The sequence below is a fragment of the Cnephaeus nilssonii genome (assembly GCF_951640355.1).
Source record: "Cnephaeus nilssonii genome assembly, chromosome: 12".
Lineage (NCBI taxonomy): Eukaryota > Metazoa > Chordata > Mammalia > Chiroptera > Vespertilionidae > Cnephaeus > Cnephaeus nilssonii.
The window spans coordinates 61,447,747-61,473,041 of NC_137083.1; the positions used below are offsets into that span (position 1 = coordinate 61,447,747).

At 41.3% G+C, this 25,295-nt stretch overlaps 1 protein-coding gene across 1 annotated transcript; it reads left to right on the forward strand.

Moving 5' to 3' along the window:
* The first annotated feature begins 1,922 nt into the window (after window positions 1-1,922).
* ZC3HC1 (zinc finger C3HC-type containing 1) lies at window positions 1,923-25,057 on the forward strand. The gene is made up of 10 exons (XM_079785917.1): window positions 1,923-2,106; window positions 4,899-5,010; window positions 10,674-10,824; window positions 11,353-11,436; window positions 16,265-16,392; window positions 17,796-17,953; window positions 18,713-18,956; window positions 19,525-19,737; window positions 20,055-20,261; window positions 22,432-25,057. Exons 1-10 carry the CDS (start codon window positions 1,961-1,963, stop codon window positions 22,498-22,500), a joined length of 1,512 nt encoding a protein of 503 aa, XP_079642043.1. The 5' UTR covers window positions 1,923-1,960; the 3' UTR covers window positions 22,501-25,057.
* Window positions 25,058-25,295: the final 238 nt, after the last annotated feature.

Sequence of the window (25,295 nt, forward strand, 5' to 3'; positions counted from 1 at the left end):
ACTGAGCCAAGCCAACTGGGCTGCAATCTTCTTTCATCTATTCTGCCACACATTTTCTTTTCCTCAAGAATTTTAAAGCAGCCAGTTCTTTAAAAAAAATTTTTTTTTAATTAAAAAAAAAGAATTTTAAAGCAAATCCCAGACTGGTTCACTCATAAATACTTCAAGATGTATCTCTTATAAATAAGGACTTAAAAAAAAACCCCACCATAATCACAATGCCATTATCACATGTAACAAAACTAACAATAATTGCCCTAACTGGTTTGGCTCAGTGGATAGAGTGTCGGCCTGTGGACTGAAAGGTCCCAGGTTCGATTCTGGTCAAGGGCATGTACCTTAGTTGCAGGCACATCCCCAGTAGGAGGTGTGCAGGAGGCAGCTGATCGATGTTTCTAACTCTCTATCCCTCTCCCTTCCTCTCTGTAAAAAATCAATAAAATCTAACAATAATTACTTAATACTAGAAGCCCAGTGCACAAATTCGTACAGGGGTGGGAACTGGCCAGCCATCCTGATTGGGACTGATCTGCCTGGCTGGCTCTGGGGAGGAGACGTGGGAGGTTGGCTGATTCCCCCCACCCTGATCGGGGTGAGGCCAGCCCGCCAACTGCCGTGGCCCCTTCCTCCCCCCCACCCCCCGCCAGCCCACCCCCTGGTCGAATTGCTACAGAACTCCCTGTGGAGGGGACAATATGCATATTACCCTTTTATTATATAGGAGGATTAACTAATTCTCAGCTCATATTCAAATTTTGCAAAGTGATGATAATGTTTGCCGACCAACTTAAGCTAGCTAAGGAGAGAAGAAATAAGAAAGCTGATGATGTTTGGTACAATGGGAGGTGGTTAGATCAACGGGTTAAAGGTCCTGATGGGTGGAAAGATAATTGAAGTTAGGAGCCCATAGGGAGTTAGCTGAAGGGGTGTGGTGGGGAGGTCCCATTTTCATCTGCCCACTGCTCAGTCACAACAGTCTTCTTTTTCAGTTTATTATATGAGACAAACTCCTTCCAATCACTATCTCATCCATTTTTAAAAATATATATTTTTATTGATTTCAGAGAGGGAGAGAAAGAGAGAAACATCAAAGATGAGAGAGAATCATTGATCAGCTACCTCCTGCACGCCCCCCACTGGGGATCGAGCCTGCAACCCTGGCATGTGGCCTTGACCGGAATCAAACGTGGGACCCTTCAGTCCAGCGGTGGCCAACCTTTCGGACCTCACTGACCACCAGTGGTCCACAGGCCTGCGCTCTATCCACTGAGCCAAACAGCTCCGGCTATCTGATCCATTTTAGCTACAGCACCCCATACTCTGCAAACTAAATTAGGTCCTCCTTTTATACCTTTCTTCTTTGGAGCACTTACAATTTCAAAACTATAGAAAAAAAATGTGTTTGTTTGAAGTCGAAGTCCACTAAGAACCATGTCTCCTTTGTTCACTATGGTCATTGCAAGCTCGTAGGGCAGCGTCATAGGACACACCCACTAAATGTATTTGTTGGACAAGGGAGGAGGTGTTCAGTAATGCCAAATGCCACAGACTTCTAAACCCACCTGTAATGCGGTTTCTAAGAAGGATTCTAAATTACTTATTCTCAGGTGACCGTCGCCAATTCCTCACTTGTAAAAAGATAGAATTTAGGCGGGCCATTTAAGTTAATTACTTGAAGACTAAATTGGGCCCTTCGTTCCCGCTTAACTTGGAGAGACAGAGCTCTAAATTCCCCTTTATCAGCCCCAAAATGCTCTTGCATAAAGGAAACAATTAATTAACACCAGAGGCTCCCCCGCCAACCCCGCCCCGGGGTTTACCAAGCCCTAAAATGGCCAAGAAGGGGTGGGTCCCGTGGGCATGCGCAGAAGGATACCTGCAGAAGGGGATCTTAACCTCCCCAGAACGGAAGTCCCCGAGCCTTCAAAGCCGCGGGGAAGTAACTCGGCAACGGACCAAGATGGCGGCGCCCAGCGAGGGGACGGCGTTTGCTGCGGGGATTGAAAAGACTTGGGGTGCAGTTGTTCGCTCCCCAGAAGGGACTCCCCAAAAAATCCGGCAGCTGATAGATGAGGGGATTGCCCCGGAAGAAGGAGGCACTGAAGCGTGAGTTCGCGAGTCCACCCTGGTCCAGCTCCGGCTCATTGGAGAGGGATCCCCTGGGTGGGCGACTCTGGCGGCGTGGATGGCTTCGTCCCGTCCTCTGAAAGAGACTGGAGTCACGATCGGCTTTAATCTTCTCGGGGTGTACGGGATTGCCATAGTCAGGTTTGGGGGAGAAGGAAGAAAGAAGACCGCTGTGTGCACCTGACTGCTCTTAGTTGGGCTTCTTAACCTTTTTTGAGCTGTAGGCAGCTTTGGCAGCCTGGTAAAACTTACGAACCCCTTCTCAGCATAATATTTTTAAATGTACAAAGTAAATCACATAGGATTATGCCGGTGTGGTTCAGTGGGGCAGCTTCGAACCATGCACCAGGAGGTCGCCCGTTGGGTTGCGGTCGGTGCACAGCCCCGGTGGCGGGCTCCATCCCCGGCGGGGCGTGCGGGAGGCAGCCCGCGGTGTTTCTGCCCCCTCCCCCTGCCTCTGTCTGGGCTAAAGAAGTAAATAATTACCTAGGATGCTACAGGGAATCAATTCTGTTGGAATTCAGTTATGAAGGTAGTAGAAAAGGGTGATGCAGTCACGTACTTCATTATTAACGCGTTAAATACTATCTATTCATACCCGGTTTTTTAGCTGCCATAATTTTGAAGTAGTGATATCAGCATAAATATTTCAAAACACGTGCAACCACCATAATGTGACAAAATGTCTGTAATTTCCATTCGTCACAAATTCGCAGGTATTGCTGATGCTACTATGGTTTTATTACCTTCATTCATAATCGAAAGAATGCTAAATTTCAGTTAGAGGTTAGTAAAATAAGTGTCATTTTTTTTCCCCTTCCAAGTTTATGAATCCTCAGGTTTATCCCAAGAACCGCACCTCCCTGAGGCTCTCTGAGTCTCTGGGAAGAATTCTTACAATAAATTCCTTTCGGTTACAATAGTGGATGTAATCCTGTTTCTATTAAAATGACTTTTGTCTTCAGCAGTTCCGCCCAGTACCCCTCCCTGGGTGCTGTTGAAATACCTTTCCCTGCAAATAAAATAATTGTTTTTTGCTGGGGGGTTTTTCTCCCTGAAATTTTTTCATGAAATTGCCTAAAGATCTTTACTTTGATTTGACTTTTCAAATTAGTACGTTTATGAGCGGAGTGGGTATCAGTGATTGATCTAAGTAAGAATGCCAAGATTGTTTTCTTCTACTGTTCAACGAATTAAATGTCTAAGGTGGTCCAATTATATAATGCACAGAAGCCCAGAGTCTTATTTTGTGTTTCCTAAAGTTAAGCAAAATATGATTGGGGAGCATGAGTGAACTAGAGGAATGGTTAGCCATGGTAGAGGTAGGGATTGCTTGGAACCTAGGTGTGGCCAAACAGAAAAGAGACAGAAGGATTGGGATTCTATTTAGTAAGTGCCATCGTCCAAAACCCCCTTCGGGTACCCAGACCCTCAGGTGCCCAAGTCCTTTATATATAACTAGCGGCCCAATGCACAAATTTGTGCACAGGTGGGGTCTGGCTGGCCTGATCGCCCCAGTAAGGCCAGGGGAAGGGGCCGCGGGCGGTTGGCTGGCCAGCCCCGCCCCCTGGTCGAACAACCTTTGCACGTCCATTTGCATATTAGCCTTTTATTATATAGGATTGATTTCAGAGAGGAAGGGAGAGGGAGAGAAAGAGAAACACCATGATGAGAGAATCATTGATAGGCTGCCTCCTGCATGCCCACTACTGGGGTTGGAGCCCGCAGCCCAGGCATGTGCCCTGACTGGGAATCGAACTGTGACCCCTGAGCCACACAATTTGCATATTAGCCTTTTATTATATAGGATGACATAGTGTTTGCATATAACCTGTGCACGTCCCCCATATACTTTAAATAATCTCTAGATTACTTATTATGCCTAATATCTATCTATCTATCTATCTATCTATCTATCTATCTATCTATCTATCTAAAAGCCTAAGCCACCATCACAACCGAAACAACTGAACAGACGACTGAACAGGCTGAGTGGAGCAACCAGGCCGGCAGCAGGGGTTAGTGAGGGCCGGCCAAATGACTGAGCAGCAGGCTGCGTGGGGCGACCAGGCCGGCAGGGGGTCAGTTAGGGGCGACCAGGCTGGCGGGGGGGGGGGGCAGTTGGGAGCGACCAGGCCGGCAGGGGGGGCAGTTGGGGGTGACCAGGCCATCACGGGGGGCAGTTAGGGGTGATCAGGCAGGCAGGCAGATGAGAAGTTAGGAGCCAGTGGTCCCAGATTGTGAGAGGGATGTCCGACTGCCGATTTAGGCCGGATCCCAAACTGGCAGTCTGACATCCCCCGAGGGGTCCCGGATTGGAGAAGGTGTAGGCTGGACTGAAGAGACCTTCCCCCCATGCACGAATTTCGTGCACTGGGCCTCTAGTAATGTAAATAGTTGTTTACTGAGTCGTTAGGAAATAATGACAAGAAAAGGTCTGTACATGTTCAGTGTAGACACAACCATCATAGGCCTAACTACATAGTTCACGTCAGCAAAAACATAACATTTTTCCCCAAAATATTTTATATCTGCAGTTGAATGAATCTGCAGATGTGGAACCTGTGGATGCAGAGGGCCGATTGTATTGTGAAACCACTGAAAATGTTATCAGAGGAATTGCATGACTGAAATGATTTTTAGCAAGGTTAAAATCCAGTGCAGTGTGGTTGAGGATGTGGAGTGCAGAGAAGCTAGATACAAAATGTTTAAGCAAAGTGATGCCATGATGCCACGGAAAGATTACCAGTAGTTCTGTCATTTTATTTTAGGAAAGAGACATCTGCCACATTCCAGTCAGTTAATGGATCACCCCAAACAGAACAGCCACCATTGGAATCTACAAGCAAAGAAGCCTTCTTTAACAGAGTGGAAACATTTTCTATATCCTTTTTTAGTTCATGTGAATTATACTTCTGCCTGCTCCTGGAATTGTTATTCCCCAGGAATAACACTACTTGCTCTGATGTTTTAAATTTAAGAATTAAACTTGGTAAGAAATCTTTAAAAATATTTTTTTACTAGAAGCCCGGTGCATGAAAATCATGCACTGGGGGTGGTGGGCTCAGTCCAGCCTGCACCCTCTCGCAGTCTGGGAGCCCTTGGGGGATGTCCGACTGATGGCCTGGGCCTAAGCCATCAGTCAGACATCCTTAGCGCTGTTGTGGAGGTGGGAGAGGTTCCCGCCACTGCTGCACTTGCCGGCCGTGAGCCTGGCTTCTGGCTGAGCAGTGCTCCCCCTGTGGAGCACACTGACCACCAGGGGTCAGCTCCTGCGTTGCATGTCTGCCACCTGGTGGTCAGTGCACATCATAGTGACCAGTCGTTCCCCCATTTGGTCGATTTGCATATTAGCCTTTTATTATATAGGATTGATTTCAGAGAGGAAGGGAGAGGGAGAGAAAGAGAAATACCATGATGAGAGAATCATTGACAGGCTGCCTCCTGCATGCCCACTACTGGGGTTGGAGCCCGCAGCCCAGGCATGTGCCCTGACTGGGAATCGAACTGTGACCCCTGAGCCACACCAGCTGGGCTTGGTAAGAAATTTTATAGGAAAATTAGTATCATAAAATGTTTTCTCTCAAAGGAACATTTTAGATGATCCAACCTTTTCCTTTTACAGAAGAAAAAACTAAGCCAGAGAGGAGAAGGAACAATAATTAACATTTTTATATGTGTTTTCACATATATTATCACCTTTGATCTTTACCTTAAACCTATGAAAATAAGGTATTATTAAACTCACTTTACTGAAGAGGAAGCAGTTCAAGTAGGTTATGTGACTTGCCAAAGGTCAACCTGCTAGCAAATGGCAGAGGTGTGACTGTAGCGTAAGGCTCTTGGCAACCAAACCTAATGTTTTTTTGAGACTACTATACTTTTTGTCTTTTTCTAGATTTTCCTCTGTATATTAGTTATCTATTGTTGCATAACAAATTACCCTAAAACTCAGTGGTTTAAAACAACAAACACTTATTATCTCACAATTTCTGTGGATCAGGAATCCAGGCACAGCTTAGCCAAGTCCTCTGATTCAGGGTCCCTCACAGACAGCAGTGAAGGTATAGTCTGGGGCTGCAGTCATCTTAGGGCTCGGCTAGGAAAGGATCTACTTTCAGTCTAATGTGGTTGTTGATAGGGTTCATTTCCTTGTAGCCATTAGATTGAGGGCTTCAGTTACAGACTAGCTGTTGGCTGGAGACCTCCCTGTTTCTTGCTACATGGGCCTTTGCACGGCAGCTGGCTTCCATCAGAGTGAGCAAGCGAGAGAGCAAGACAGAAGCTAGACTCCTTGTAACCTAGTATCAGAAGATATCCCATCACTTTTGCCAGGTTCTATTCACTAGAGTGATTTTCTTTTTAGATTTAAATAGTTATAGACTTACAGAAAGATTGCACAGGTTACAAAGAACTTTCTTTCTGAGCTACTTGAAAATAAATTGTCAAAGTGATACCTCATTGTCCCCAAGTATTTCCTACAAACAAGAATTCTCTCCTACATACTCACAATGCAGCCATCAAAAAAATATATATATTCATGTAATAAATAACTGTCATCTAACCCTCTGACCCAAGTTATTTCATCTATTGTCCCAATAATGTGGGGTTTTGTTTTGTTTTTTTCATTTTATTGATTTGAGAGAGAGAAACATTGATTTGTTGTTCCACTTGGTCAAACCTGAAGGTTTGCCCTAGATGGTTTGGCTCAGTGGATAGAGCGTTGGCCTGAGGACTGAAGGGTCCTGGGTTCAGTTGTGGTCAAGGGCACATGCCTGGGTTGTGGGCTCGATCCCCAGTAGGGGACATGCAGGAAGCAGCCAATCAATGATTCTCTCTCATCATTGATGTTTCTCTCGCTCTCCTCTCCCTTCCTCTCTAAAATCAATAAAAATGTATTTTAAAGAAATAAAAACAAAACCTGAAAGCTTGGTGTATGAGCGCGACACTCTAACCAACTGAGCTACCCAGCCAGGGCCCAGTAATGTTCTTTATAGCAAAAGGATACAATTGAGAATTCTCTCAATTTTTCCTTGAATTTCATGATCTTGATACTTTTGAAGATTGCAGGCCAGTTATTTTGCAGTGTATCTCAGTTCACATTTGTGTGCTATTTCCTTGTGATTAGAGTCGGGTAATGCAGGAGCATCACAGAAGTGGTGCTGTGTTCTTATTGCATCCTGTCAGGTGGCACATGATTTTGATTTATCCCTTTCCTGGCAATGATCACTTTGATACTTGATAAAAGGGAGGTTCTGTCAGTCTTCTCCATTATAAAGTAACTTTTCCTCCTTTGTAATAAAAGAGTGTTTTGTGGCTGGTCTGCATAACTCAGTGGTTGAGTGTTGACCTATGAACCAGGAGGTCAAGGTTTGATTCCAGTTCAGGGCACATGCCGGGTTGTAGGCTTGATCCCCAGTTGGGGCATGAAGGAGGCAGCCAATCAATGATTCTCTCTCACCTTTCTTCCTCTCTGAAATCAATAAAAATACATATTTTTTAAAAAGTGTTTTTTGAGGAGGTGCTTTGAAATTAGGTAAATAACCTCATCAAACTTTATATAATTTCTTTATTTGTAGCAGCATGGGGTCATGATTTCTTTTAGTTAATAGGTTATAATCCATTACTACCATTATATGTTTGGGTGCTTCAGTTGTCCCTGGACTAATTTTTTATTTTAATATAGTATTTTTTATTTTATTTATTGATTTTAGAGGAAGAGATTCAGAGAGAGAGATAGAGGGAGATTGAGAGAGAGAAACATCTATTTGTTATTTTACTTATTTATGCATTCTTTGGTTGATTCTTGTATGTGCCCTGACCTGGGATTGAACCTGCAACCTTGACATATCAGGACAATGCTCTAACCAACAGAGCTACTCAGTTAGGGTCTGATTTTAAGAAAGTATTTAGAACCATTTCCTTTTATTCTCTTTTGTTCTCATTGGATATAAATTGATTATTACTTTGGATATGATAATTATTTAAGTTAAGCTAGTTAAGTGATTCTATTACTTTTTTTTAAAATATATTTTATTGATTTTTTACAGAGAGGAAGAGAGAGGGATAGAGAGTTAGAAACATCGATGAGAGAGAAACATTGATCAGCTGCCTCTTGCACACCCCTTACTGTGGATGTGCCCGCAACCAAGGTACATGCCCTTGACCGGAATCGAACCTGGGACCCTTGAGTCCTCAGGCTGACGCTCTATCCACTGAGCCAAACCGGCTTTGGCCTATTACTTTTATTCTAGATAATCCCAGCTCCTTTAACATTTACATCTAAATTCTGTTTTCTAGCCATTGGTCCTCCTTTTGCTGATACTGGAATGTTTTCAAATTCTCATATTCCTTATAAAAATATAGAACTTTCCTACATCTTCTTTCATGTTTTATCCCTTTTTCTCCCTGTGCTGTGAAAAATAAGAGCTCTTTAGGTAAAATATAAAAAGCTGAGTGTTGACTGTTAAAGATCAGTAAGTGTTTCAGGACATTTTCCCAAGCACATACCTATAGATGCTCTTGATGCTCTCAACCTATTGAAAACACATAGACTAGACCACACACATTAGTACATAACAATCAGATTTGGGGCAAGGGGTCCCTGGCCAGTATGACTCAGTTCGTTGAAGCGTCATCCTGTACATGGAAAAGTCAAGGGTTTGATTCCTGGTCAGGGCACATACTCATGTTTTGGGTTCAATCCCCGGTCAGGGCATGTGCAGGGGGCAACTGATCGATATTTCTCTCCCGCATTGATCTCTCTCTCCTTCTCTCTTCTTCTCTTCCATTCTCTTCCTCTCCCTTCCTCTCTCTCTAAAATCAATTTTTTTACAAAAAGCATGTCCTCAGGTGAGGGTTTTAAAAAATTGGGGACGGGGAATAATGAATAATACTATTAATTTTATTGAATATTCTTTGGAAGGTGAAAGTGGATGTGGTACAATAGGGGAGCATAGGTGAGTGGTGAAAAATATTTCTGCTTGTTTGGCTTTCACTATGCCTTATTGCTTAGGCACATCCCAGTGCTTTTGCTAGTGTTTATAAATCCCTAGTAGGTGCATGTGAATGGCTTCTACATGCCACCCCACATTTCATTTTATTTTACTTTTTAATCCTCACTGGAGGATATTTTTCCATTGATTTTTAGAGAGTGGAAGAGAGAGGGAAAGACAGAGAGAAATATTGATGTGAGAGAAACACATTGATTGGTTGCCTCCTGCACGAGCCCCAACCAGGGCCCAGGCTGGGGAGGAACCTGCAACTGAAGTAGATGCCCTTGACCGGAATCGAACCCAGGACCCTTGGGTTCGCAAGTCAACGTTCTACACACTGAGCCAAACCAGCTCGGGCTAAAATAGACATTATTTAAAGTATTACACATTTTTTAAATCCTCACCCAAGGATATGTTTTTTATTAATCATTTAGAGAGAGGAAGGGAGAGAGAGAGAGCGAAACATCAGTGTGAAAGAGAAACATTGATTGGTTGCCTCCCGTACATGCCTTTTCTGGGGATTGAACCTAGAACCTAGATATGTGCCCTGACCAGGACCCTTCAGTGTACGGGACAATGTTGCAACCAACTGAGACACACCAGCCAGGGTTAAAATAGACGTTTTAAACAAAAGAAATACATAGGGCTTCCTAGAGAAAAAGTTAATAACTTTTTTCCTCTGCTTATTACTTAAATGACCTGAATGTGTCTGTTCTTTAAAAATAGTTGTTTTTGTTAATCCTCACTCAAAGATATTTTTTCTGTTGATTTTTTTGTTTTGAGAGAGTAGAAGGGAGGGAGGGAGAGGGGAAGGGGAGAGAGAAACATTGATCTGAAAGAGACATCGATTGGTTGTTTCTCAAACACACCCCAACTGGAGCCAGGGATGGAACCTGGATCTCTGGTGTGAAGATCAGCGCTTTAACCACAGAGAAACACCAGCCAGGGCTAAAAATAGTTTTAAGCCCTGACCCCTGTGGCTCTGTTGGAGCATTGTCCTGTACACTGAAAGGCTGAGGGTTTGATTCCTGGTCAGGGCACATACCTAGGTTGCAGGTTCAGTCCCTGGTTGGGGTGTGTACGAGAGGCAACCAGTCAGTTTCTCTCTCACATCAATGTTTCTCTCCCTTCCTCTTTAAAATCAATTAACATATCCTCGAGTGAAGTTTAAACCCTGGCCTTGAAGCTCAATTGCTTGTAGTGTCATCTTAATACAATACACCAAGGTTACAGGTTGGATCCTCAGTCAGGGCACATACAAGATTCAACCATTAAATACATAAATAAGTGGAACAATAAATTGATGTCTCTCTCTTTCTCTCCCTTGCCTTGTCCTTCTCCCTCTCCCTTCCCCTTCCTCTCTCTCTTTCTCTCTCAAATGAATAAATAAAAATTTTTTAAGTAAATAAAAATTGTTTTAATACTTTTTTACTGCGTTTTCCCTCAGTTTAATATATTTATTTCTGTATACATGAAGAATAAGTGAAAGGTTTAATTTCTGACTTATTCAATTTAATGTACTTGCAGTGTTGTTTTTCTTAACATGAATACTCTTTGAAATGGGCAGGTAAGCCCCCTGAGCTGTCTCCACTTGTCTGTGCAAAATATGGCTGGGTCACAGTTGAATGTGATATGCTCAAGTGCTCCAGCTGTCAGGCTTTTCTCTGCGCCAGTTTACAACCAGCTTTTGATTTTGACAGATGTAAGTATAAAATACAAATTACGTTTTTCTCCATATTCAAGATAGACTCTGCTACTTTTTCTGAAAAGACTGGCCACTTGTTTGATTAACGAATGTATACTGCTGTATGTATATAACAACGTGAATTTGTGTTAGTCTTCACTGTATGAACTTGTCATTCCTTTTTTTTCAGTCATTCCTTTTTTAAAAAACTAAACTAGAATGAACTTGGTTTTATGTATTCTGGGAAACTAACAGTAGTATGTTTACTTTATGGTTCCAAAATTTATACTTAGGCAAAGAGACAGAAGACTTGGTGAAGGCTCACACTTTGGAATGCCTGCCTTATAAGATACATGATACTCTCTTTGTTATTGATCTTAGGATCTTGATTTAGAACTTGTTTTGTAGAAAATACTAAGATGCTGCAGTTGCTAATATTTCATATATTTTGTAATTTTCTTAGTTATTTTTATGTTTGGGTCTATACTCTTAAGGCTTTGAATCTCTATAGTGTTTTTAAAGCTTCGTTTCCTCTGTGGGTTTCAGATAAGGAACGATGCGCTGAGCTGAAGAAAGCCTTGTCTACTGCCCATGAGAAGTTCTGTTTCTGGCCAGATAGCCCCTCTCCAGGTACTTATTTCCAAGATTTCCCATTTACCATCTCTTCTTGGTCATTGCATTTCTAATATTGTATATTTATCTGTGAAAATATAATATTTCAAGTTCTTGGTCTTTATATTTGTGCTTTTCAAGAACTGACTTACATTCATTCACTTATTATGTTACTGCTTAACTTTATTAAGTGCGTTTGACTTGCCAAAGGCTTAGCCATGCATACGTTATCCCATTTAATCCTCATAGGGGCCCTGGAATGTAAACATTATCAACCCAGTTTACATATGTGTGTGTGTGTGTGTGTGTGTGTGTGTGTATTTTTTTTATATTGTTGAGAATATTATAGCTATCTCTCATTTCCGCCCCCCCTTACTCCCCCTCTTCCAAGACCCTACCACCCCCTAGGTTCAACCCAGTTTTTAGGTGAGGAAACTGAGAATCAGAAGTCTTAAAACCAACTAGTGAGGAGCCATAACTAGGGTTATCTACTTTCAAACCCTCTGCCCTTCCTGTGATAGCAAGGAGCGCCATGTTCTACCTTGGCTTCCTTTGGTGCACCAACAGCCCTAATGATGGCAGTTCGGTTGCTAAAGAAGACTCACAGAACCCCAAATAACAGTGATTACAAATCTACAGTTTATCACGGTAAAATGGCACAATCTAACAACAGCCAAAGACTGCCCCCACAGTGGTCTGGGCCAGCCAGGTGCAAGCACCTGTTCTCGCTGTATAAGGGCCATGGCAGGATACACTCTTTCGAATCAGGAACCACTGATATGGGTGCAAAACACTGTAGAACAAGAGAGCCCAAAATGATATTTCAAACGTGATTTTTTTTTACATATATGTATTTTGCTGGTTATATAAACCAGCCTTAGCTGCAGCCCTCAGGGTACAAAACTCTTTGGACCAATGGTTACAGAACAACACTGTTAATCCATATATTTCATCCTTGACCAGAAATTAGTGCCATGTAGATGTCTTTTTTTATTTTAGTAGGATAGCTGAGGCTCATTTCAGGGTCACTGATGACTAGGAATATTCCACAAGTGACCACAAAGAGGAAAGAATGGATAGAAGGTGACTAGAGTGCCATCTACTGATAAATGAAGAGGTGATAGGAAAGGGATTATTAAGAAATAATATTTTAAAGTGAAAATGACAACACTTTGTAAAGTATATGATTGTTTAACTATATGCTGTACACCTGAAACAAATACAAAATAATATGGAATATAAACTGTAATTGAAAAATTAAATTTAAATAAATTGAAATTCTGAGATCCAAATTTTTAGTTTTAAGTTATGGAGAAGACAGTCTTAGACGTTGCCTCTGAAATTAATAGATGATACTATACACATGGGAAACCCCTCAGGCTGTCTGACTACCTCATCACGTGAGGAAGGTTAACAGAAGGAAGTCACTGAAGCACACCAAGTGGATAGTGTAGCTTTCTCCTAGCTGGCTTTGGTCTCTAGACATTCATTTTGTCTACAGTAGATTTAGGAGCACAGATGGTTATGATATTAAATATCTGAAATAATTTTAGCCCCTTGGAAATTGATACAATATAGCCATGAATTTATTTTAATATTATCTTTATTAAATATGGTACATGAAAAGAGAATGTTATTGGAGTAAATTGTAGGTAACTTTACCAGTTAGTGTGATTTGGGGAAAGGCTCTTGAAAGATAAAAGCTTCAAGTGCCTCACTGAAAAAAAGGGAAGATGACTGTAAGAAGGATTTCCTGCTGTTGGCCTGGCTATTTCATTGTGCAGTACAACAAAACTCGGTCCTCTGAGGATGAATTCATCTGGGGCCGGTGTGCTCAGACCAAGTTTTTAAGGGTCTGCCTAGAGCTCTGTTGGTGAATCCCAACTCTTCTTGCTATACACTTCTTTCTTGATCCTGTTCATAACTTCAGCGGCCACTTACAAACCTCTAAATCCTATCCAGACCCCTCTCTGGAGCTTGACTTGTATCTTTCTAAACATTTCTACTTAATATTTTGCAGGTAGCTAGAACTCAACATAAACAAACCTAAATTTTTCATCTGATACTTAATACTTGGTTCTCTTATATTTTCTCCATGTTGGTAAATGACACTAATCTCCTCTTCCAGTTGTTTTAGCCAGAACCCTGGAAGTCATCTTAGATGTCTTCCCCATTACCACCACCTCCCCTGGTCCAGTCCATTCTCCCTCTTAAGTAGATCTCAAACAGGACCTTCCAATTATACTATCCCTGGATTTGGTTCTTTAACATTCAAGAGACTTGAGTGGAGAAAGGAACACCCACAAGTATTTATACATTAATGCTTAAATTTATTAAGTATATTCAATAAATACAATTTTGAAGGTAATATTTTCCTAACACGTAATAATTACAAACTAAACTAAATTCCTTTAAAAATTTTAAATCACAATCACTAATTTACTAGGACTGATTGTTTTGAACATATTACACACTAAAAGTAGACACATATTCACATATGTTAATTATAAAAGGTATATTTAAACTTATGTTAAAACATTTGCATGATGGGTTTCATTTCTTCCCTTTCACCTTGTAAGTTTTTATTAGTATGTTATTTTTTTCTAAATATATTTTTATTGATTTTAGAGAGGAAGGGAAAAGATAGAGAGATAGAAACATCGATGAGAGAGAAACATCATCGATAGACTGCCTCCTGCATGCCCCCTACTGGGGATCCAGCCCGCAACTCAGGCATGTGCTCTGATGGGGAATTGAACTGTGACCTCCTGGTTCATGGGCTGACGCTCAACTACTAAGCCATACTGGCTAGGCTATTAGTACTTTCTTAAGTTTGCAGCAATCAGACCAGATCCCAAATTAGAAGAGGATGATCAGAAAGATGTTGGGACCTGGGTTTCTTCTCCCAAGTATGTCAAACCTAAGCCACTGATTATTCAAACAATTTCCTTTTTATTTTATTATTTTTATTTTTAAATATATTTTTTATTGATTTCAGAGAGGAAAGGAGAGAAACATCAATGATGAGAGAGAATCATTGATTGGATGACTGCACACGCCACACTGGGAATTGAACCTACAACCGGGGCATGTGCCCTGACCGGGAATCGAATCGTGACCTCCTGGTTCATAGGTTGATGCTCAACCACTGAGCCACGCCAGCTGGGCATCCTTTTTATTTTTAAACCTCACTTAGTTTTTTAAAGTCCATACTTTTTCCATTGTTTTAGTTTTTATAACCTGACTTTTCTAGTAAAATGATGATGCATCATTTTAAATTGATGTCATGTGTTTTGACATATTTAGTTACTTGCAACAACTTTAAATAATTGAATAATATTAGAGACCAAAATTTGGTTGCTAGTGATAGACTAAGTGGTGGACAAAAATGCTACTGTTACTATTTTTTGGGCCCCTTTTAATAAAAAAACTGAAAAAGATTTTTTTTTTTAAACAGCCTGTTGTGGTATAATTGACATAAAACTACCCATATTTAGGTATACAATTTGATAAGTTTGTACACTCATGAAACTGTCACTACTAGAATTCTACTTAACTTCATGAGTTTATATTCATTTTCCCAATCTAATGCTGTATATGGTATTATTGTACCCACAATAATGAGGTTTTTAATTTTTTTTTAATGAGGTTTCATTCATCATTTAGAGTTTTAAAGTAATGGTTCTCTTTTCTCTATCCTTAGTTCACTGGTATCTTATAGGAATTATTACTTTATATCACTTTGATGTCTGCTAAGCTTATTTCTTTGCATTCAAAGACCCCTTACAATCTCTACTCCTAACTAATGCGTATTATCTAAAACATCACTTTCTTCTTTAAAATAATCTTTCAGTAATTTATTATTTTTTTAATTTTTCTTGATTTTAGAGAGAGAGAAACATCAATTTGTTTGACCACTTCTTTATGCATTCAGTGGTTGATTGTTGTATGTGCCCTGACTGGAGATCGAACCTGCAACCTTGGCATGTTGGACCAATGCTCTAACCAACTGAGTTACCTGGCCAGGGATTCAGTAATTTCTCATTACATACATTAATGAAGTCGTGGTCTGGCCACTGTCTACATGAACTTTATCTCCTGCTACTCTCCCCATAGGCATACCGTGTTCCAACCCTGTGAAACTACTTAGAATTCCCCAAATGTGCCATTCTTGGGCCTTTGCTTTCACACACTATTGTTGGACTTTCAAATTCAGCTTAGACTTGACTGCTTCTGAGAAACCTTTCCTGAGACTCTACTTTTTAAACATAATCACGGAAGTATCATCACCACCCCATAGAAAAAAAATCAATAACCCTGGCCGGTGTGGCTCAGATGGTTGAGCGTCTTCCCGTGCACCAAAAGGTCGTCGGTTTGATTCCTGGTCAGGGTTGTGGGCTCAATCCCAGTAGGAGGTGTGTGGGAGGCAGCCAGATGTTTCTCCCCCTCTTTCTAAAATCAATAAAGACATATTTTTTTTTAAAAAATCAATAATTGTTAATATCATAAAATATCTTATCAGTTTTACATATGCCATATGTTTTTTTATTTGTTTGTTTTTTTTAATCCTCACCCAAGGATATGTTTTTATTGATTTAAGAGAGAGGAAGGGAGAGAGGGAGTGAGAGAAACATGGATCAGTTGCCTCTTGTACCAGCCCTGACGAGGAATTGAATTTGCAACCTAGATATGTGTCCCAACCGGGAATTGAACCCACAATTTTTTTGGTTTACAAGACGATGCTCTAACCAACTGAGCCACCCAGCTGGGGCTCCCCACAGTGTTATACTTTTTTTTTCTTTTACAATTTGCACCAATATAATCCTCCAATTTACTTTTTCCGCAGATCGATTTGGGATGTTGCCATTGGATGAGCCTTCTGTTCTTGTTAGTGAATTCCTAGATCGGTTTCAAAGCCTTTGTCACTTGGACCTTCAGCTTCCTTCCCTGAGGCCAGAGGACTTGAAAACTATGGTGAGTTTTTCTTGACTAGCCTTCCGTGGCCGCAGTTGTCACCAGCATGTATATATGAAGCATTTCTTTTAATGACAAGAGGACACAGATTGCTTTGAAGAGAACCACTGGTTTGTCACTCAATTGTCCTTTTTCAGTTTTCATCAGAAAGGTGACTATTGAGCCCGAACCAAGAGGTCACAGGTTCAGTTCCTGGTCAGGGTACATGTACAGGTTGCGGGCTCAATCCCCAGTGTGGGGCGTGCCAGAGACAGCCGATGAATCTTTCTCTTTCATAGATGTTTCTATCTCTCTATCCTTCTCCCTTCCTCTCTCTAAAATCAATTTTTTAAAAAACATGTTTTTTTTAAAAAAAAAGAAAGGTGACTAGTAAGTGTTTAAGTAAATGGGTTCCATTTAAACTTTTAGATATGATTCTTTAAGTGACATAAATTCAATTTTATCCTGATTTGTTACTTAAACTATTTAACAGAAGATACTGAAATGTTATTTCATATGGTTTATTGAATATCATTTCCCAAAGAAAGTGCTAGAGTTATAAACTCCCTTCTCTCTTATGAATAGAAATCTTGAAATGTTCTGGCTCGTCTATACTTTGAATGTTTACTGTCCCATTTCTTCACCTTGTAGGTACTTTGAAAACAAGCTTCATTGTAGGAACTAGAAGCTATTATTTTGCTTCTTTAAATTGAGAGGTAGTTATGGACTTTAGCATCAAACCTCTGATGCCTATTACAAATTTCACCCTGTCACTAGCCAAGGTAATTTTTTTTAATCCTCATCCGAGGATATGGGTTTTATTCAAAATTAATTTGTTGAGAGAGAGAAGTTGATGTGAGAGAGAAATATTGATTGGTTGCCTCCCACATGTGCCCCAACCAGGGATCAAATCCGCAACCTAGATATGTGCCCTGACTGGGATTGGAACCTGCAACCTTTTGGTGTATGGGACAGTACTCCAATCAACTGAGCCACCCAGCCAGGGCCCAAGGCAATTTTTTTTCCACCCTGTCATGGTTCTTTAAAAACTGTGGCAAGCTCTGTTGTTCTGTCAAAAAGTAAATCCAGTGTCAGGCCAAGATATAAACAGTGACCTTTTTTCATTATTTGGGTTTGAAGTTTACAGGTTTCAGAGAAAATGTGCAGTTGGTAAACTGAAAACAAATTGGTACTATAAAAAGATTTGGTGGTTCCTTTCTCAGTCAGCAGATCCGGGGCAATTCAGAAAGCTTCTGTGTGCTGCCATAGCGCTGTCCCAGGACATCTTCTCTAATGAAGAGAACTGTCTTTGTGTTTGTCATTTCTGTCATGATTTTTGCCTTGAATTATGTAGGTATATCATTATGTATAATTTTCTTTTCATGGTGACTAAAACTTAAAGCTTTTTTGTTGTTCCTTTGTAGTGCTTTACAGAAGACAAGATCAGTCTTCTCCTGCACCTACTTGAAGATGAACTTGACCATGGGAGTGATGAGAGAAAAACTGCCACCAAATTAGGCTCAGATATCCAAGTCCATGTCACTGCCTGTATTCTCTCTGTGTGTGGCTGGGTAGCATGTAGGTTAGTCAGCAAATTTGGCTGGGGGACATCATACACCCATATACTTCAGTCACTAATTGTACTTGGAGATCACATGGTGTTTCCTATAAGGAAAGTAGAGACAGAGAGAAACTGAAGAGGTGGGGGCATGAGAGACAGTAAAAATCAGTAACAAAGCCAGAATTAGAACTAGGAAATTTAAACATACCTGAACTTTGTTCCTTTCACTGTCACTTCCCAGCTGGAAATTTGTATTCCTATAAACAATGAAGCTCCTTTCTACTTTCAGAAAGGAAGGAAAATGAGTTCAGTTGATAAAAACTAGCAAAGGAAACACCAGCTGGAGTCTTCTAGGCCCCCATTTTGGTGTTTCCATTCCAGCTGCTCAATTTGGCATAGACTACCTCTGAGATGGAAGACTGTCAGAACCGATCTTGATTTATTTTAATATGTTTTCTTTGGTAGATGAAGGAATAATTTTCATTTAAAAGGGAAAAGTTTTAAGAGGGATAGGGAAATTTATAAAACATAACTTTTAAAAGTCTTGCCATAGAAGAGCACACCAAGACTCCTAGGTATTTCTATAGGAAATAAATGAGAGATGATGACCTTGGGGGTCCTGAGATCAGAGGATTGGGGCCCTGGAGAGGACGTGTTCCCAGTCACTGGACTGTTTCAGAGATGTGTTGGATAAGATAAAGCATACTTGCAAATCATTACACTTAGTCCCTTGGAAATATTACCCTTTGAGAAAACTCTTTCTTTTCTGTTCCTACCTAGTTCTTCCTTGGAACCCATGCAGCTCTCCCTGATAACATGTTCACATTGTATGAGAAAAGTGGGGCTCTGGGGCTTCCAGCAGATTGAGTCATCCATGATCGACCTGGACACATCCTTTGTCCTGACCAGCTCCCCCATCCCTGGCCCTGAGGGGCGGCCGGAGCGCTTCCTCTTGGTGCCCGAGTCTCCTCGGAGGATGGTGACTCGGAGCCAGGATGCTGCGTCTTCCCCAAGCTCAGAGCAGGTATGGACTTAATTGGCTTGTTTGGGGTAAATTTTTTAAAAACAGTATTCTTGGCCCTGGCCAGATAGCTCAATTGGTTAGAGCATCGTCCTGATACACCAAGGTTGCAGGTTCAATCTCCAGTTAGGGCATATACAGAAATGAACCAATGAATGCATAAATAAGTGAAATAACAAATCAGTGTGTGTGTCTCTCTCTCCCACTCCCTATTTCTCACCCCGCCCTCCGCTTCCCTCCTCGCTTCCCTCCTCTCCCTTCCCCTCTCTCAAATCAATAAATAACATTTAAAAAATAAAAACAGCATTCTTGCCAAAAATGTTGTTGGTGGAAAAGTTGGGAGTTAACTTAGGAGTCAGTTCTAACCACATTGATACCACATAATGGTTTTATTTACCAGTTGCAATGGAAAAGCTAGATTCATTGTTTTGTATAGAAATCTAATATTCTCAGAAACTAAATTTTTACCATTTAAACTCTAAAGTACTTGCACCTGCTTCTAGAAATATTTCTCCTGACCATAGTCACTAAGAACATTGGTGTATTTCCATTATCATCTCCCCTTCCTCAGGCTGAAAGGAGCCCAGGACCCATCTTCTCTCGAACTCGGAGCTGGGACTCTTCCAGTCCTGTTGACCGCCCTGAACCGGAAGCCGCTAGCCCCACCACCAGGACCCGCCCAGTGACCCGGAGCATGGGAACAGGAGACACCTCTGGCCTGGAAGTGCCATCCAGTCCTCTTCGGAAAGCCAAACGAGCCCGCCTCTGCTCATCCAGCAGCTCAGTGAGTCCACCTGCGCATGCGGAAATCCCTGAGCTCAAAGAGCATGCCACACCCTTACCTGCTGCACAGAGAAGCAGGCGTGAGCTCATCCTGTAGCTAAAGGTTAACTATGTGAATAAGATTAAAGATGGGTGACCAAAGGGAAAACATTTAAGGGTTTTGTCATGTTTCTTTGGGATAGATTCTGGAGCGGTAATAAATATGTCGGGGGGGGGGGTCGGACAGCAGTGAGGTAGAGGAACAGACCAGACAACTAATAGTGCCTCTGAATTTACGTAGCACTACGCTTCATTAACACGGTTCTCCTCCTCCATCAGGACACGTCTTCACGAAGCTTCTTTGATCCTACCTCTCAGCATAGAGACTGGTGCCCTTGGGTGAAGATCACACTTGGCAAGGAAACCAGGGAGAATGGTGGAACTGAGGAAGATGCCAGCGCCCTAGCAGAACCAGGCTGGAAGGCAGTGCTGAACATCCTCTTGGCCCATAAGCAGTCTAACCAGCCAACTGAAACAGATGCCCTGGTGAGATGAGCCGTTGTCCCGAGTGTGTGAGGCACTTGCCGTTTATGGGTTGAGGAGCAGAGCTCAGTCCTATAATTAGCACCCCGCCTGCCCTCAGCTTTCGTAAGTCAAGTTAGATTAGACTCCATCTGGTTTCATCCTGGAGGACAGGCATGGAACTGGTTCAATCTTTCTGCACTTTAGCATATGGCATTCTATCAGGTTCTGAGAAATTCTTTGTCTTCTCAACTAAAATGTCTCAAAGGGAAAAGGAGTAAAGAAATAGAAATAGATGAATAGGCAGCTGCCCGGCCTCATGTTGCGGAACAGCTGCTTTTTCCATCTGTTGCTGTCACTGGCATTTGGAGCCTGGCCAGTGAACTTAGCTGCCTAGAGCACTGTGCTCTGGCACCAAGACTGCAGTTTCATTCCTCACAGTGGGCAGGTTACTTTGCCCTGAGACACGGCCCCAGACTTGTGCACTGAACCTCAGCTAGCCATCGCAGTCCTGACTGCTGCCAGTCACAAAAGATGGGGAAGCGCCAGTCCATCATGACAGCTGAGAAAACAAGTCAGGTGTTTGCTCTGTGCAAAGGCTGGAAGTGATAAGAGTTGGGCATTAAGGAACCATGACAACTGGGTTCTCTTTTCTTTGCTGGCTCATTCCCCAAGTTGCCTTGTAGCCTGCGTGGTATAAATATAATTTCTGACCTCTGTTCCCTCCAAAGACAAAGTAAAATAATACTCGACAGATGTTTACAAGAAGCATTTCCAGACATGGTTCTGTAGGGTCAAAGGATTCCACTGGAAGGAACTAGAGTGATGCTAAAAGCCCAAGAAAGTACATTTGTACCCTTAGTAAATGTACAGATGAAGGTTTTTCCAAGTCTTTGCAGGAAAAAAAATCTGCATTTTTCCAACTTAAAAACTTGAAAATATATAAAGCTATCTGAAGAATAACTATTTGACCTACCTCTCAAATTGGAGAGATTAGATCTATCTTTGACATAAATTCTCTCTGCCTAGAGCTTCATGAAATAATGTACTGCCAGTTTTTATTAACTTCCTCTCTCACTTCAGACTAACAAGAAATCCCATAGGACCCTTTTTTCTTTTTTTCTTTTTTTGGTAGTGGGAAAAGTTGGCCTCATAATTGGCTCTGGGTTCCAGGACTTTTGAAATCCTTTTTGGAAGCTTGTCTTTTAACCTCCCCGCAGCTGCTATGACTGGGAAATACAAAGTTTAATGAGGCTGTGGTAAGGGATCTTGATGTTGGAAAAAAGTTTACACTATTCTTCAACTTGCTTGTTTCAACTTTGTCTCTTTATTAACTAAATCGCTCTCGGTCTCTAGTAAGAGCTCAAACTTTTCCCTCCTGGGACTTTATTTTATTGAGACACTCATCCACAAAGAAGATAAGAAAACAGTGAAAGTGTCATTATGTCAGAAATCAGGGGGTCGACTTTATGGATTATCTTGTTAGATATTGTTTGGGCTCTCACTGCTTGTGACTCAAAGACACAGAGAACCAAGTGTTCCAAATCACTGAGAACTTTTTTATCTTTTAGAGAATTGTTTTGTCTCCCTGTAACACCATGTCTCAGCATCTCAGATCACTTCATAGGCAGGATCAAGTGGCAATGAGACTCTTCCTATTATTAGCTCTGCTGGCTAAAACATGAAGCTGAGAAGACCAAGGTTATAGTTTAAACTCTTAATGGTCATTTAACTTTGTTTTATTCCTTGGCCTTGGATTATATTATTAACTCCAGCTAGGCATCACGTAAATGTGGATCCTTGTTCACAAGAAATAATGAACTGGGACCAATTCAGCATCACAGATGAGAAACCAGAGCAAAATGTGTGCTGCACTCTGGTGGGTCAGAAGTGCCATCCTCACATAGAAAGATTAGGACAAATACAGATATTTGGAGAGAAGACATGAGCCGTATTTTAGAAACTTAGAGTGTGATAGCAAGAGTTTAACAGTAGAGCACAAGCTTCTTGATTTTTACTCTGGCTTTAGGTGTTTATTATGTATAGCACTATATAAAGTTAACTTGTTTTACTCACTCTTGGTTATATCTAGATCATTGTTGGAGAAATGTACAGACCAAGCCTTAATGCTGTTTATATCCTTCATCTCTGTGAAAAAAGTTTAATCTCTAATAATGAGCTTTTCTCCCTATAGAGTCTGTCTGAGAAATCAAGGAAAGTATTCCGAATATTCCGGCAGTGGGAGTCTTTATGCTCATCCTGAAGATATCCCAGCCCTTCCTGGAGAGAAGTGGAATGAGTGACGTTGAAGAATAAAGCCTGGATCTCCTTTGAGCAGCTGATGCTAAGTTTTTCTCCGTTCTGGTTTAATCAGAGGGAAGGGAGCTCCTGCCCTTTCAGAGGCAATGAGTGTCACCGTCTGCATCTGACGGAGGGGAACCCGTTTCCACACGGGGTGTGGACCTGATGAGGCACAGCAAACCGGGTTCTATGAAACCAGGCGGAGGGCCAAGTACATGAGCACTTCCAGAGTCTTTAGTGTGAGGCAGTGATTTAAGGACTCATATATCCCAAGAATATGACTACGTATTAATAAAATTTTTGTTAAAATTTTTATGCTGGACAACTGTTTTCCTCCTTGCCTTCTGGGCTGATGTAAAGGAAGCAGAAACAGAAATTTTCAGTGGATCAGTAAACAGTCACATTTTTAGTTTTTGGATTAGCTACAAAGCCTAAAATTTATTTGTGGTTCTAGTCAAAGAAGGTATTCCTAAACCAGAGCCAAAATGATGTCCATTATGTCACCAGGAATATCTCCTAATGTCATCAATGAGTAGTAAGCCCATCATTCTCTCTTCACTTTAATACTAACAATAGGAGAGGAAGGCCCTTCAGAAAAGACCCCTCTCCATGTGCCTTCTAATGCCTGGCTCCCCTGAGTGGGGCTCGCAAGGCTTTCACTGCTGGTGGGGAGCATCAGTCACCATGGTGAAGATTGACCCGCCCCATCTAAATAAGACTGTTCACTGATAAAGTAACCATGAAGACTAGAAAGTAGTTATTCTCTGAAATGCCATATTTTCTTTCAGTAACTGGTTGGTTGGCTTTATAACCCATGCCATTTATACTGAAGTATTTTATTTATTTGTATTTATTTATTGTTTAAATTGATTTCAGAGAAGAAGGGAGAGGGAGAAAGAGTTAGAAACATCAGTAATGAGAGAGAATCATTGATTGGCTGCCTCCTATATGTCCCCCATTGGGAATCAAGCCGGAAACCCAGGCATGTGCCCTGACCAGGAATTGAACCATGACCTGGTTCATAGGTTGATGCTCAACCACTGAGCCACACTGCCAGGCTATACTAAAGTATTTAAAAGAAAATTTCACCCATGCTAAACTTTATGAAAAAGAACATTTTTCTATGTACTGTACCCAACAAAAATTAATCCCCTAGTATCATCTAATACCTAGTCCATATTCAAAATTTTTAATTGTTCCCAAAATGTTCTTTACATTTGATTTGTCCAAACCAGGATTCAGTCAAGGTCATGGTTTGCATAAATATCTTTACTATAAAGAGATCTTTTTCCCATGCATAATTTGATTTTTTCCTCTCTTTTTTTCCCCCTTTAGAGAGAAAGACACATGAATTGTTGTTCCACTTATTTATGCATTCATTGGTTGAGTTTTGTATGTGCCCTGACCATGGATTGAACCCAAACCCTGGCACATCAGGATGATGCTCCAACCAACTGAGCCACCTGGCCAGGGCCATGCATATCAGATTTTAAATCTGTCATTTCTAATCCTGACTTTTAAAATGGTAAATAGTGTTGCTATCTCCTCTGTCAGTGGGTGAGGCCAGTAGAGGCTGCTTCCAGGTTATTTTTTGAGAGGTGCTCTCCTGCCTGTGGCAGTGGTGATTGCCGTGACTCTTCATCACTGCGTCTCCATGGTCCCCTTAGAGGTTGACTAATGGCAGTGCTAATGTTCCCAAGGTGGGAAGCCATCTGGTGACTGAGTTTGAAGTCTGCCCTCTAGAAGCTCATAGCCTCTAGGTCAGCGGTTCTCAGCCTTTCTAATGCCGCGACCCACAGGTTGAGAACCGCTGCCGTAGAGCCTAAGACCATCAGAAAACACAGATATTTACATTACGATTCATAACAGTAGCAAAATTACAGTTATGAAGTAGCAACGAAAATAATTTTATGGTTGGGGGTCACCACAACTTGAGGAACTGTATTAAAGGGTCGAGGCATTAGAAAGGTTGAGAACCACTGCTCTAGGTGATAATTTTTTAGGAAGTGTTTAAATTTTTCCACAATAATCTTTATACCTCCCTCCAAAAAAAAAATTCATATTTCTTTAAAATTGGCAAAGCGCTACAGTTTTTTGTTTGTTTGTTTTTGTGGGTTTGTTGTTGTTTTTTAACTATAAATGGAAACAGGTTGGGATAGACATGGTATAATTGAAAAAACATTAAGTCTCCTCCACGTGTGAGGCCCTGTATATAATGCAAAAATAAATGACTACTTGGTTTCCACCTTCAAGAAGTTTATAGTCCAAAAAAAAAAAAAAAAGAAGAAGTTTATAGTCCAGGCTGAAAGACACATTTGTACACAGATGTTGCACAAGATAAAGAGTGTTAAATACTCTAGGAGAATTATACGAGAAATTAATTCTCATTTATGGAATTGGAGAGAATTTCAGTCAAGGTGTAGGTTTGAGACAGATGAGTGAGAGGTGTAGGCTCCATGGGAACAGGGATCTTGTCTGTTTTATAATCTTAACACTTAAAAACTGCCTGCACATGGTAGACACTTAATAAAAGAAGAGCATTTGTTGCTGAAGGAACATTGTGAGTAGATAAGCAGTGCCGCAAGCTAATTCCAGCATGTCATAAATGCAAGAGTTTCATCAAAAGATTGATGGACTTGGGGACTCAGCAAGGGCTGAATCACCTATGTTATTGCCTGTTGGAAATGGCTAAGGGCATTTCCCTAAACCAGAAAAGGATGCATAAATGATTGCTTGCTGCCAGACAGCTGAGGGCAT